Source organism: Cupressus sempervirens, chromosome 7, assembly GCF_028749045.1.
Source record: "Cupressus sempervirens isolate cs-2001-9-10 chromosome 7, ASM2874904v1, whole genome shotgun sequence".
NCBI classification, from domain to species: Eukaryota; Viridiplantae; Streptophyta; class Pinopsida; order Cupressales; family Cupressaceae; genus Cupressus; species Cupressus sempervirens.
This window is the reverse complement of record NC_143124.1, coordinates 617,839,879-617,853,351: the sequence shown is the minus strand read 5'-3', so window position 1 is coordinate 617,853,351 and position 13,473 is coordinate 617,839,879. Positions and strand designations below refer to the sequence as shown.

Here is a 13,473-nt window from a genome sequence, read left to right as displayed (position 1 = left end):
TCACAAAAATCACGCAAAATGTAGATGTTGCTTAGAAGACAACAAAACCCAAAATGGTGAGCAAAAAATCAAAGACAAAGGTGTGCAATCATTAAAATCTCTATCGTGGCTCTCAGAAAGAAGACACAAGTTTTAGAAAATCCTAATTGCAGATGCTCAGAAAATCTCAAAATTTTATGGGTGCCACGAAAAAAAGTTGTATCAACCAAACAAAGGAGTAACATATTCCCAATCAAATACTAGACAAACCAAACAAGAATGGGATTGCTCTTTTCCATTCCCATTCTCATTCCTCATTTCCATTCCTATTCCAATTTTCCATTTTAATTTTCTATTAAACGGGTTGAGTATTTGAAAAAAAGGTATGCATAATTGATACATTAAACGTTGCTTTCAATATCCGTCCCCATTTTACAAAAGTATAGAATAAACGTCAGCCATTGATTTACTACAATAATGAAGCGTTAGCATCAGCAGGTTTGAGTGACCGTATCGACTGATTTGGGTGTGAATGAATCAGAGCGGAGAAGCATGAGCGGAGGAGGGGAGGTGGGGTGCAATTCTACAGCCCTCAAGCATGAACAGCACCTCCGTCATAGAAGGTCTGTCAAGGGGATCAGGGGCCGTGCATAAAAGACCCACTTTCACTGCAAGTAACAATTCTTCCCACTCTGAGGATGTCTCTGGATCTGCCTCACCCTCTGCCTCCGCCTCCGCCTCTGCTTCAACCACGCTCGGATCAAACACTTGTGATATCTGCCCAGTTTGCAGCTGCCTCTTCACCCATTTGACAATATCCATGTCCTCCTCCTGCTCCAACATCAATGGCCTTCTGCCCGTCAGAAGCTCCAGCAGGACAATCCCAAAGCTATAAACATCGCCCTCCTTCGTCATCTGCCCGCTCAGATTGGCTTCAGGGGAAACATACCCCATCGATGATCTTCTGGCTGCCGTAGTGGAAGAGGATGGATTATCAGATGGAGTAGCCACCAGTCTATCCAGGCCAAAATCTGAGAGATGGGCTTCAAAATCCGCATCGAATTGCACATTGTTGGGCTTCACATCCCCGTGCACGATCGAGCTTGTGTGGAGGAATGCAAGGCCGCGAGCTATTCCGAGAAGAATCAGATGCCTCATCGGCCAGTTGAGGACATGGCCGCCCTGGTGCGAGGCTTCCTGCAGAAGAGTAGCCAGATTGCCATTGGGCATGTAGTCGTAAACAAGCAGCCTTACTTCACTGCTCACATAGTACCCCCTCAGAATGCACAAATTGCGATGCTTCACTCTCCCTAGGGCTTCCGCCTCTTCTCTGAATTGACTCCCCTGGATGCCGTTTTCTCCCTCCTGCTGCTGCGCTAATCTCCTCACCGAAAACACGCTTCCGTCCTGCAAACAGACCTTGAATACGATTCCGTACCTTGTTCTGCTCTGCACATGCTCCTCGTCGAAGTGCCCGCTTCCTTCCACGACGTTCCCGTATGTTATTGGGCTGTAGAACATGACGAGCTTCTTCTCTTGTTCGCCAATTTGGGCTTTCGCCTGCCGCTGTCTGCTCACCCTCATAACTAAAAACGCAATAGAAATGGCTAGCACAATGAGGAGGCAAAGGCTTCCGCAGATTACAGCAACGGCAATGGCAATGGCCAAAGCCCTGTCTCTGCCCCTTCTGCCATGGCCATGGGCTTTGGCGTACCTTTGAGCGCATGCGGACTTGAGCGGAGGCCCACATAGGCCGGGATTGTAGGCAAATGAAGCTGCATTGAATCGGGTACAAGGAATTTTTCCTCTCAGATGATTGTGGGAGAGATTGAGGTGCCGGAGAGGCTTTATCCTACACAAGGCAGAGGGAATGTTACCCGATAGATTGTTTGCAGAAAAGTCTAGCGTCTCTAAGTTTTTAAGCTCTCCAACCTCCTCTGGAATTGTACCGCTCAGTTTGTTTCCCTCCAGAAACAGCTTTTGGAGACCCGTGATAAGCCCCATCGATTTGGGGATTGTACCGGTGAGATTGTTTCCATCCATGGCAACCCATTTCAAGCTTGTGCAATTGGAGATGCCCCCTGGAATGCCTCCTGACAAACGATTGCTTCCCACATCCACCTCTTGGAGCTTCGATAAGCGGCTGATTTGAGGAGGAATGGTGCCTTGAAGTCGGTTGCCTCTGATCATTAGCGTCACCAGACTGGAACAATTCCCGAGCTCCCCTGGAATGTTACCAGAGAGACTGTTTCCCCAAAGTGATAAACTCATAAGCGCTCCCAGGAAGCCAAAGCTCTCAGGAATCGGTCCTGTTAAAGAATTTGCACTCAGATTCATAACTTCTAATTTCTCCAGATTGTTGAAACCATCGGGAATGCCTCCATGAAAAGAGTTCCCTGCCAGAGAGAGATAGCGCAGTTTGGACAAGGCCACAAGCTCAACGGGCAGATTCCCGGTAAGGTGCTGTTGACTCAAATCCAGAGATTGCAGCCTGAATAGGCTGCCAACAGTGGAGGGCACAACGCCTTTAAAGCCATTTGCGCTGAGATTAAGAATCCTCAAGCTTTGCAAAGATCCGATGCCCGACGGAAGTTCCCCGGACAGCCCATTTTCAGCCAGATCCATGATTCTAAGGCTGGGTAGATCCAGCAGCTCCTCCGGTAGCGTTCCTGATAGATTGTTGGAGGGCAGCGATAGCTCCTCCAGCATTGTGAGCCTGCCTATACCTTCCGGAATCTTTCCCTCCAACATGTTTCTTCCCAGATAGAGATCCCTGAGAGAAGCCAAATAACTCAAAGACAAAGGAATGCTTCCACGCAATCTGTTGCCCTCTAAGTTCAGCACTTCCAAGCCACGACATTGTGAAATGCTTGAAGGGATTGAGCCGGACAGAAAATTATGCGATAAATTAAGCTGCTGGAGAAGCCTTAGCTTCCCAATGGAAGCCGGAATCGGGCCGCCCAAACTGTTATTTGACAGAGATAGAAACTCCAAATTCGAAAAATTCGTGAAAAATGAGGGTATTAGGCCCCTCAGATTGTTGCTCTCCACGTCCACCACTCGAAACCTCCCGCTGCCACCACTGGGCATAGATGGGAAGCCAGAAAACTGATTAAAACCCAATTGGAGTATTCGCAGCGAAGAGCTGTTGAAAATGGAAGCCGGAATCCCACCCAACAGATAGTTTCCCCTTACCGAAAGCCTTTCCAGTTTGGGAAGAGCTCCCAAAGCAGCAGGCAGTTGGCCGCTTAGCCTATTATCATCCATGCTCACGGACACCAGATTGGAGCAATTTTCCAGAGCACGGGGAATGCTTCCATCCAACTTATTCCAATCCAGACTTATAAACTCCAACAATGGCAGCTTCCCCAAATCTGCAGGAACGGGGCCGCTCAACTCATTGAAAGACAGATTAATGAAGCTCAGACGGCGGCTCAAGACCAGAGAAGAGGGTATTTTACCAGAGAAAGCATTACCCGAAAGATCCAGGTATTTCATACTCCTGCTCCCAAACCCCAAGCCCTCTATTTCTCCCCACAACAAATTGTCCGCAACATTCAATACTTGCAGCTCCGACAAATTACCCAGTTGAGAAGGCAGCCGCCCGGAGAAACGGTTGTTTTGGAGGTAAAGGGCATGGAGATGTCCACATTGTACCAGCGACAGGGGAATGCTTCCATTGAATCCATTGGATCTCAGGCTCAGCCTCCTGAGCTCGCTTAATCTCCCAATCTCCTCTGTCAATAAACTCACTCTCAATACAAAAACGACAATGCTAATGGTAATGATAACCTGATATTACCACAATGACAATGGTAATGGCGGCAATATACCCAAAATGATAATGGCAACGGTAATATAAATATACACACCTGTGAGAGGACCTTGAAGGTCTAGTCCAGGAAGCCGAATCTCCCACACTCTTGAAGAGAAGCATGAAACTCCTCGCCAGTCGCAAGGAGCATTAGGACTGGTAACATTCCAGCTCTTTAGCCCTTCCCCCAAATCCTCCACGCTCATTTTCAAAGCCAAAAGCACCCTCAAATCATCCCCTGCTCCATCTTCTTCTCTTCCTTCTGCAACAACCGCCACCATCATCGCCACCACCATAGCCGCCATAACCACTGTTATTCTTCCCATCCTCCTCCTCGCTCGCGCCCAAAACACTGCCATTGAAGCACACCAATCAAACTAGTTTCAAATGCCCTAATGCCAACAATAATTAGTCCTCAAGGTACACTGACATAGTTATAATGTTCCCTGGCGCCTGCAGATGCATTTACTGCTCTTGTTTTCATTCATTTCTCGAGAAGAAGAAGCAGCTAACTACCTACACATACACACACAAACACCATCTCATTTCCCAAGTACGCAGCGGAGCTCAGATCTAACGCTCCCGCTCTTATATCACAAAACGAGGTAGGATTTTTCACTTTCCCCCTGAAATATATTTGGCCAGTGCCGTTCCCGCCCGCTCCTCCTTGTTGATTGCATATGCGAAACCAAATGGGTTTCTCCTCATCATTATCAGTTCTCGCTCCCACTCAAGAACATGAACAGGGGCCGATAGGAAGATAGATTGATAGATCCAATCCATATCATGTTTGGTACAGTCTGCTCTGCTGTTTCAATGCCGTTGCGTTAAGTCCTAGACAAAATAGTGTACTCAATAATCATCATTATTAAATATACACATGCCTCATCATTATAAACAGCCCCTGCAGTCAAAGTTCGACTTGGATAAAGGCATCCTCTACTATTCCTATTGGCTGCTTCCACTTTTTATTATATTTCTTCTCTTACATCACCCGAGGCACCCAATATTTTAAAATCCTACTCACAGCCACATTGGTGTAAAGGGCAACATTGCACACCCAAATAAGATAAAGAATTGGGTACTTGACCTTTTACCCTTGTTATAGGGATAATTGCTGATTTATGTCCTTTTTCATTTTGATTAGATTAGAATGTTTTTAATGTGACAATTAATTTATAAGTGGTATAGTCATGGCCAAAGATTTTTTTATGATTTCTTTTATTTTTATCTTTCTTATCATTGATTTTAGAGTTGTTTTTATTATCTTTTATTGCATTTCTTATTTTTTAATTTATAATTCATCATTTCCGATTAAATCTTTAAGGAAAGATTTGACCCATACTAATTCTATGATCGAATATCTAATTCTTAAACTTCTAAAATTCATACCTTATTTCAAGTGTTGAGAGCTCATCCAATTCATGTTTTGTTAGTTTAATGGGATTAATTGTTGCATTTGAAGGTGTTCCAATTTTCAAGTATAGAATTTGACCCAATTCAAATATACATTCATAAATATAATACCACAAATTTTAAAACTCAAATTTTTAAACTTCCACCCCACATCAATAGTTGTTAGAGAAGGTCATCCAATTTGTGTTTTGTTAGTTTGTGAGCTTGATTGTTTCATATTGAGATGTGTCCTAATTCATTTGAAGATAATCTTAGAGGACACTTTCTTGACTAACACATGGATTTATTTTTTACTTCCTTCTACAGTGAGTGGGCCCCCACTTCACCTCTCTTTGTTAGTACTTCCAATTTTTTAAAACACAGAATAAATAAGTAGGTGATAATTTCCACATCAAATCAAATTATGATATTGCTATCAGGATTTAACTGTGTAATTTTTGACTCAAACTCATTGACCCATGTTTCATGAGTACTGATTCAACATGAATCCATCTCTCATGAGAATAAATGGAACACTTACCACTCATTGGATCTAGGTGATGCTTACAGAGGTGCTAAGTGTTCCAATGAGTGTTAAGTGTTCTATTTATTCTCATGAGAGATGGATTCATTTTGAATCACTACTCATGGAACATGGGTCAATGAGTTTGACTCAAAAATTACACAGTTAAATCCTGATAGCAATATCACATAGAATAAACTTAACACAAAATATAGTACAACAAGTTTTGAAGGTTTTAAGACAAATTAGTGTCACTTGTTATTATTGTTCCTAGATTTTAAATCTCACCACTTAATGAAATGAAACTTTGTTTTGTTATGTTCAACACACACACAAGGTTTAAAAATCTTCTAAATTGGAAACCATTCCACATTTTAATAAACATGTGTAAAATATTCTAATGACAATATTTTTTGCGTTCAAATTCATATGCTATTAGTTTGTCATATGGTGTTTACCTACTTATTGTTGGTCATCTATTAGTCTTTGCTTATTATCTGTTGTTAATTGATCGATTATATGTGGTGTAGTGTCCTAAATAAGGATGTAAACTTGGAATAGATATTCCTCTACTCAGAGATTGGACATCACAACTGGCAATTAAATCCTTACTTAAGGACATCATTTGATTGTCAACCCAGGGACATTAAACTTGAAATAGGTATGCACAATATATACACTAAACAACTCTTTCAAACATGAGTTCTATCCTAAAATTATCATGTTGGAATTGAAATTACTGGAAATGAAATGTTCCTAACTTCTACTATACAAAATGAAATTTACTCCCAATTTTGATGACATAAACTACTTTGTCCTTAGTGGCTACATGAATAGTAAACAACTTTGTGATTCTACTAGTTGCAAGAACAGACACACTGGAGTGCCAAGAAATAAATAACAGAAAGTTTTTTTTTTAAACTATTCTAATTGCACAAATTGAAAGAGAGGCAACTTCACTAAGTGGGCCCCCTTAGGTAATGCCTTAAGAATACAATAGATTAAGATTCAAACTCCATAAAATCTTTACTGAACTAAAATTACAAAGTATATAGTACAAGTTGTGTCTTGCAACTACAATGAAATAACAGTTACTATCAACCCACTTCTCTAAAGGAGAATGTGGCTATTTATTCAAATCTAGAATCTAACGATTAACTAACCACTCCTAAAGAAACAGGAAGTCTTTAATATATTTTTGACTTTATACAATGAAGAAATAGATATGATAGAGAAAATTGAGCCAAATCGGTTTGAAGAAGTAAATGATCCACTACCTTAGATTGGGGTGTCTTCAAGACTCCTATTGGATTCATGGAATGCTCCCCTAGGGTGGTAGGTTTCTTCCCAACTACCTCCTTAATTCATGTTCTCGATTTATTCTTCCTTAAAATAGTCTCACAGTGATCCAATGGCAGCTACATCTTCTCCTTGAAGCTTGGCACCTGTAGTGACTATTGTTTATTCCTGTGCCATAGGGTTAGCTCAACATATTCAACCCATTAAATGATTCACTATCTCATTCATATGTTCATTGGACATTAATTAGAATTAAGTAACAACTCCCATAGGGGTGCAGGACAATTAATAGTAATGGTTGTAGGAAGGCACTTTATCTCATGCACTCATAAAATAGATATCTTTCACAAATTTAGCAAAACAACAAGCAATAGCCCTAAAAACATTATCAAAGACTTGTCATAATAATGTATTATTCTAATCATAAAAGTTCATGTAACACCCCATTATTACTACTTAATGTTTGTTCAAAGACTTGTCATAATAATGTATTATTCTAATCATAAAAGTTCATGTAACACCCCATTATTACTACTTAATGTTTGTTCAAAGACTTATCATAATAATATATTCTACTAATCATAAAATTCCATGATTTACCCCATAATTACTACTTAATATTTGTTCAATGGTATAAAAGATATATAAAAGTTCTTAAAACGTGAGAAGAATGCTCAAAGTATGAGCCCAAAATATAACAAAAATGTGGCTCATCATTCCTGTCAACCTATTATCTTGTTGGTCCCTTTAGTGGGTTATGCACTTCCTTTTGGCAAAGTCCCTAAGATCAACATTCATTTGTCATCCACACTCCCCATTAGAAAAGCTCTTGAAGTGAGCATTCATCTCTTCGAAACATTGCCATCTCTTCTCCTATGATTCCCTATTTTAAGTATTAATTTCTCATTTCATGAACAAAAGTGGTCATAGGAAAATTGGTGGTTGCACAACTAGGGGTAACCAGTCTTCATTCTTTTGTTTGGTGTTTCTCACATAATGCTCTTCTCTTTTAGTATCTGCATAAAGATTATTAGGAGCATGTGGTTCCTTCCTCTGTAACCTCACTGGCATATTTGTCCATCTTTCCCTATTGTGCATCATAGAAGTGTTGAACTATTCATTGACAATCTGATAGTATTGATCAAATACTTGTCTCCTAAAGATCTCTATCTCTGGTCTTGCTCTCTGATCTACCTACAAATTTTTCTAGTCAAAATGTATCCCCATTCCTAGTGTAGGAGTACCTATCAAAAAGGAACAACAAGAAGATACATGAGGATAGAATACTTTATTATGATCTTTTAAATCCATTTGAGTCAATATGTAAGGCTAAATAAAGCCATTTTTAATGAATTGTCAAAGTTTCCTAGTATGTCAAATTTATGAAAATAAGTTCTTGAAAGGTTAGTAATGTCATAAAATATGACATATAGTCTATTTTGTTATGTTACTTAGGGTTTTATAAATTTTAAAGGTCATTTATTGAAAGATTTGAGCAATAGAAATCCATAAAATTTGAAGAACAGCTGCATGCAAGAACTTGTCACAGAGAAGAAAAGACAAAGAAGAGGCAAGAGTTTGGCTTTGAAAATATGGAAGAATGTATTATCAAACTGAAAGAATGAATGAAATTTACAATTGATCAATCCTTATAGAAGGAGATCATAAAACTTAAAAGGGAAACCCTAAGAGGTAAATGATATTTAATAATTAATATTTAATTATTAAATGAAAATGCATGTACATAAACCGAATTCTTAAGAAGGGAGTAAAGGTAATTTAATAAATTAAATTAAATTAACCCTTTACTCCAACACCCCCCTTAAGATGAGCAACAATGTAACTAACAAACCATGCATGAAAAAGCAAGATAACTACAATGTTGAAAGCAAACTTGGGTCCCAGCAACAAGGCCTAATGAGTTACCCAATCACAACCAAATCTCTATGAAATAGAGAAATAGGGAAAACCACGTGGGAAAAAGCCTACTCCAAAAAGAGATAGAAAGGGGGGGAAAAAAAAAGTACAAATGATATGTCTCAAGAGACTCTCTCAAATTCATAAGTACAATGAAACCCCCCATGATAGAGGCTTGAGACTTTTTTGTGCCCCCAAAATGGTAGAACTCTTGTGTTGATGAATAGCCCACTATAGCTCCAATCTGAAAGAAACAAAGGCACTAGACAAAGAGGATGAAAACCTTGAATGTAACATGAGTTGGAAGTCCTAGTTGATGCTCAAAGGAGAATGCATGAGAATCTTGAAATAGAATCTCCAATGGAGGTTGGATAACATGTGTGGTGAATCTATCATCTGAGAGGAGATGTATGTCCTCTAATATATCCTCAACAACTGCACTAGGCGGCTCGATGATTGGAGTTGTAATGATAATCAATGTTGAAGAGTAATCATGTGCAATAGATGGAATATGAATAGGAGGTGGAGGTGTAGAAGTCACAACATTGGTCTCAAGAACAACACATAGGTTCAAGTGACTTTACTTCACCTCTATAGTCTCTTGTGAAGGAGAGTGAGTCTCTGATAATGGAGATGGTCAACAAGAATGATCAACAATCCCCGTAGCAACAATATTTCATGTATCACTATCTCTAATGTGCATTGAATCTTGTGCAAACTCAATTATCTTCCTTGTCCCACTATGTATAATCTGATAAATAGAGAGACAGTTAGAGGAAAAAGATGAAACATGTGGTACATCATGAAATGTACCATCATCAATATCAATAGAGACTTTCCCATATACAATCATAACAATTTTGTTACCCATCAAAATGTGTAGAGTAGGAGAAGCCTCAAAAGAAGAGAACAAATCCTAAGAAGATGTCATATGGTGTGAAGCAACTTAATCCAATAACCATCTAGAAGAATATGGACTAGTAGTTGCACATAGTGCATGACCCTTTCCTATGTTTTTCTCATCTGACTGAAATGGTGATGATGAAGAAGATCTATGAGAAGTAGAAGGAATATCAATGTTGCTCTTCTGAAGGAGAGTTGTCAAGTCTAAAACTTGTTTAGCATAGCCATCTAACTTCTTCTCATAGCAATGTGACTCATCATGATTGGGCTTATTACAATAGGCACACTTCAAATCTATCTAGCTTTGGTTTATCCCCCTTAGGATGAGGTGGGCCTTATGTGATGTGAGGGCTAGAATCAATCTAAGACTCTATAGGATGTGACTTAAGTTTCTTCTCCTTCTTTCCAAAAGATGTCTAAGCTACCAATGTACAAGTCTGTGAGCTAGTGAGAGAATCCAACTAAGAGAGCTTAGCTTGCTCTTGAGTCAAATGATCACAAAAAATCTCAAAAGATGGCATGGTAAATCTAGTACCCAAAGCATCCATGGTGGAATGGAAGGTAGAAGCCAAAATCTAAAAGTTTCCATGAAGCTTCGAAAGAATCAGGTAAATACACTCAGTGTTAGTCTTGATTTTCCCAGAACCCTACAATAAAGATCTCTATTGGTTGAACTTCATGAAGAAGTCCTCAATGGAAGGAAAGTAATATGGTACAAGAGAGATAAGCTATGCCTCAATCTGAAGTGTCACAAACTCGTTCATTGTACCAATTTGCTTATGTGTTGCATGACCTCAAAAGGCCTCGATAAAACTAGTTGCATTGCATCTAAAAAAGACCACAAAACTTTTGAGCGGAGAAGTTGTGTCATCAGGGACTTCCATGTGTGATAGTTCTGAGGGGTCATAAGTTCTAGACAATAAGAGGTCTCGGCCATTATTATAAGAAAGTGTATGAATTTTTCTAATATCCTGATATAATAACAGAAAATAATTGAAAAATACCCCCACAATGCAAATTGAACCCCAGTTACTAGAAGGAATGCATATACAAGAAAAGAGAAAAAAGATTCAATTTGAGAATCACATGTACCTTTGAAAAATACTAATGAAAATAATAGAGAATCTAGATATTTCTCGAGAAGATCTTTCTAGTGCTTCTTTCAAATCAAAAAATAGAGCTAAAACAAGCAAGTTATGCCCTCGAAAGATAGAAAGAATCATCTGACTTAAAGAAAAAAAAAAGGAGCCAAAGTGGAAAATAATCTAAAAAATACATTCAGCATCATTTCTATCTTAAAATTAGCTTTCCGACGATATTTTGTTTTCCAAAAAACCATACCGTATGCTCAAGTTCGAGCCAAAAAACCGACAGGGCCTCCAAAAAGCAAAACAATTTGCAAACCCACCAAAAAATTGAAAGTGGCTAAAACAAAGCCCTAGCCCCCCCACATGACCATAAGCTAGGTGGGGTTGGGTGGGAGCGGCACTCAGGCAGGGTAGCTAATTATAGCGGAGGTAGGCACGATGGTGCGTAAGCAGGAAACATCGACAATAGTGGTGCAATTGAGGCAAGGTGGTGGCATAGAGGTGGCGTGACTTTTGTAAAAAATGATTTTTTTAAAACGCTTTTTTTTTTTTTTTTTTTTGCAAAAAATCTCATCAAAAAGTGTGCCAAGGTCGTACAGCCCTAGTATGCAAAAAAATTTGCTTCTCTAGTCAACGTTGTCCAAAATTGACAAATTACAAATGAAAAAAAGGGTTTTGACATCCTCTGAATCCAACCATGAGGTTTGTTTGGCCTCAAAGTGCTCCGAAATGAAGAGACCCCCCTATTCTCACAAAAAAAAATGTGAAAATAGCTAGATCTAATCCAACAAACCCTTATTCCCTCTTTCTTCAAAAACTAGACAAGCTACAACAAATTCTAGCTCTGATACCATGAAGGATTTGAGCAATACAAATCCACAAAACCCAAAGAACACCTACATGCAAGAACCTATCACAGAGAAGAAAGGACAAAGAAGAGGCAAGGGTTTGGCTATGAAAATATGGAAGAATATATTATCAGATTGAAAGAATGAATCAAATTTACAATTGATCAATCCTTATAAAAGGAGATCATAAAACCTAAAAGGGAAAACCTAAGAGGTAAATGACATTCAATAATTAATATTTAATTATCAAATGGAAATGCATGTGCATAAAGTGAAATCTTAAGAAGGGAGTAAAAGTAATTTAATAAATTAAATTAAATTAACCCTCTACTCTAACATTTATCAAAAAAATGCAAGCCTGTCAATTTGTAATTATGTATTGGCATAAAAAATTGATAATATGTAATGTTGATGTAAGGGAGAAGGTGAATGGTCATGGGGGTAAATAATAAGTTAGAGGATTTGTAAAAGAATTAAATTTTCACGTAATTGTTTTAATTTACATAATTGAAAGGTTGAATAAGTTTGGGGAAGAGTTAAATAAAAGGAAATTTGATTTTTGTAAGTTTTGGTGCTAAATGTTTGTGTTATTTTTCTAGAAATATAGCTGTTGTTTGTGTTGATACAAATTCATATGAAAGGATAAAGACCTCCAAATTATATTTTTGGAAAGGTATTTGAATAATATTTAATTTGATTTTGGTTTGGTAAAATTTTATCTTGATTTGAAGAAGTTATGATTGTTATAGTGCATACTAATCTGAATCTAATTTTTATGTAAGCGATTTTGGAAAAAGAGTAATAACTTTTATTTTACTCATTGGTTTGACTTGTACATTTGGGAGAACATGTTTAACTCACTCATATTCAATATCATAAAACAAATTTGTGATATCTATTAATTTTCAAATGTTATGAGTATATATTTTAGGGATTTTGTTGTATATATTATGAGTATATATGTATATATATACATACACACACACAGATATATATATATATATATATATATATATATGATGTGTAAGAGTCTGTTGTTGAAGCCTTTTGAGTGTTAATTCCACAACAGGTGTACCAAAGGTGTAGTTATGTATCATTTTTGGTATTAGAGTTCAATGAAAGATCTAGGTGAAGGAGATTGTGTGGTTGTGTATTTTTCTTATATTGTTTGAGAAAAGAACTAGTAGAATGAGACCAAGAAACTAGGTTTGCATGTGGAGAAAACCTAGATAGGAAAAAGGTCACAAGAGTGGATTTATTTCATAGTGAGAAAAGACTATTAAATAACTTGTAGAATGTGGAAAAGAAACTAGGTTACGTGTAGATAGAACCTAGATAGGAAAAAATCTCACAAGAGTATATTTATCTCATAGTGAGAAAATATAGTATGATGCAAGGGTTGTATATTGGGATTCACAAAAGAAGATGAAAGAAGAGAGGAAGAAAAGAGGAGAAGAAGAGAGAAAATAAGAGGTAGTTATTGTTAAGTTTGTAGTTACAGTCAGATTGATATGATCACGAGTTTCATTATTGATGATAATATAAATATTCCTTTATATATATATATATATATATATATATATACATATACATTACACACACACACACACACACACACACACATATATGTATATAAATATATGTATAGATATATATATGTATATACATATATTATCTATATATCTATATATACACACACACATATAT

General features: G+C 37.8%; 1 protein-coding gene across 1 annotated transcript; it reads right to left on the bottom strand.

Annotated features, from left to right (window-relative positions):
* Positions 1-350: 350 nt before the first annotated feature.
* On the bottom strand, positions 351-4,357 carry LOC149548223 (uncharacterized). Its single transcript, XM_089792266.1, has 2 exons — positions 3,852-4,357; positions 351-3,716 (listed from the first exon to the last, which is right to left on the bottom strand). The coding sequence occupies exons 1-2, from the start codon at positions 4,150-4,152 to the stop codon at positions 517-519; spliced, it is 3,501 nt and encodes a 1,166-aa protein (XP_089648392.1). The 5' UTR covers positions 4,153-4,357; the 3' UTR covers positions 351-516.
* Positions 4,358-13,473: the final 9,116 nt, after the last annotated feature.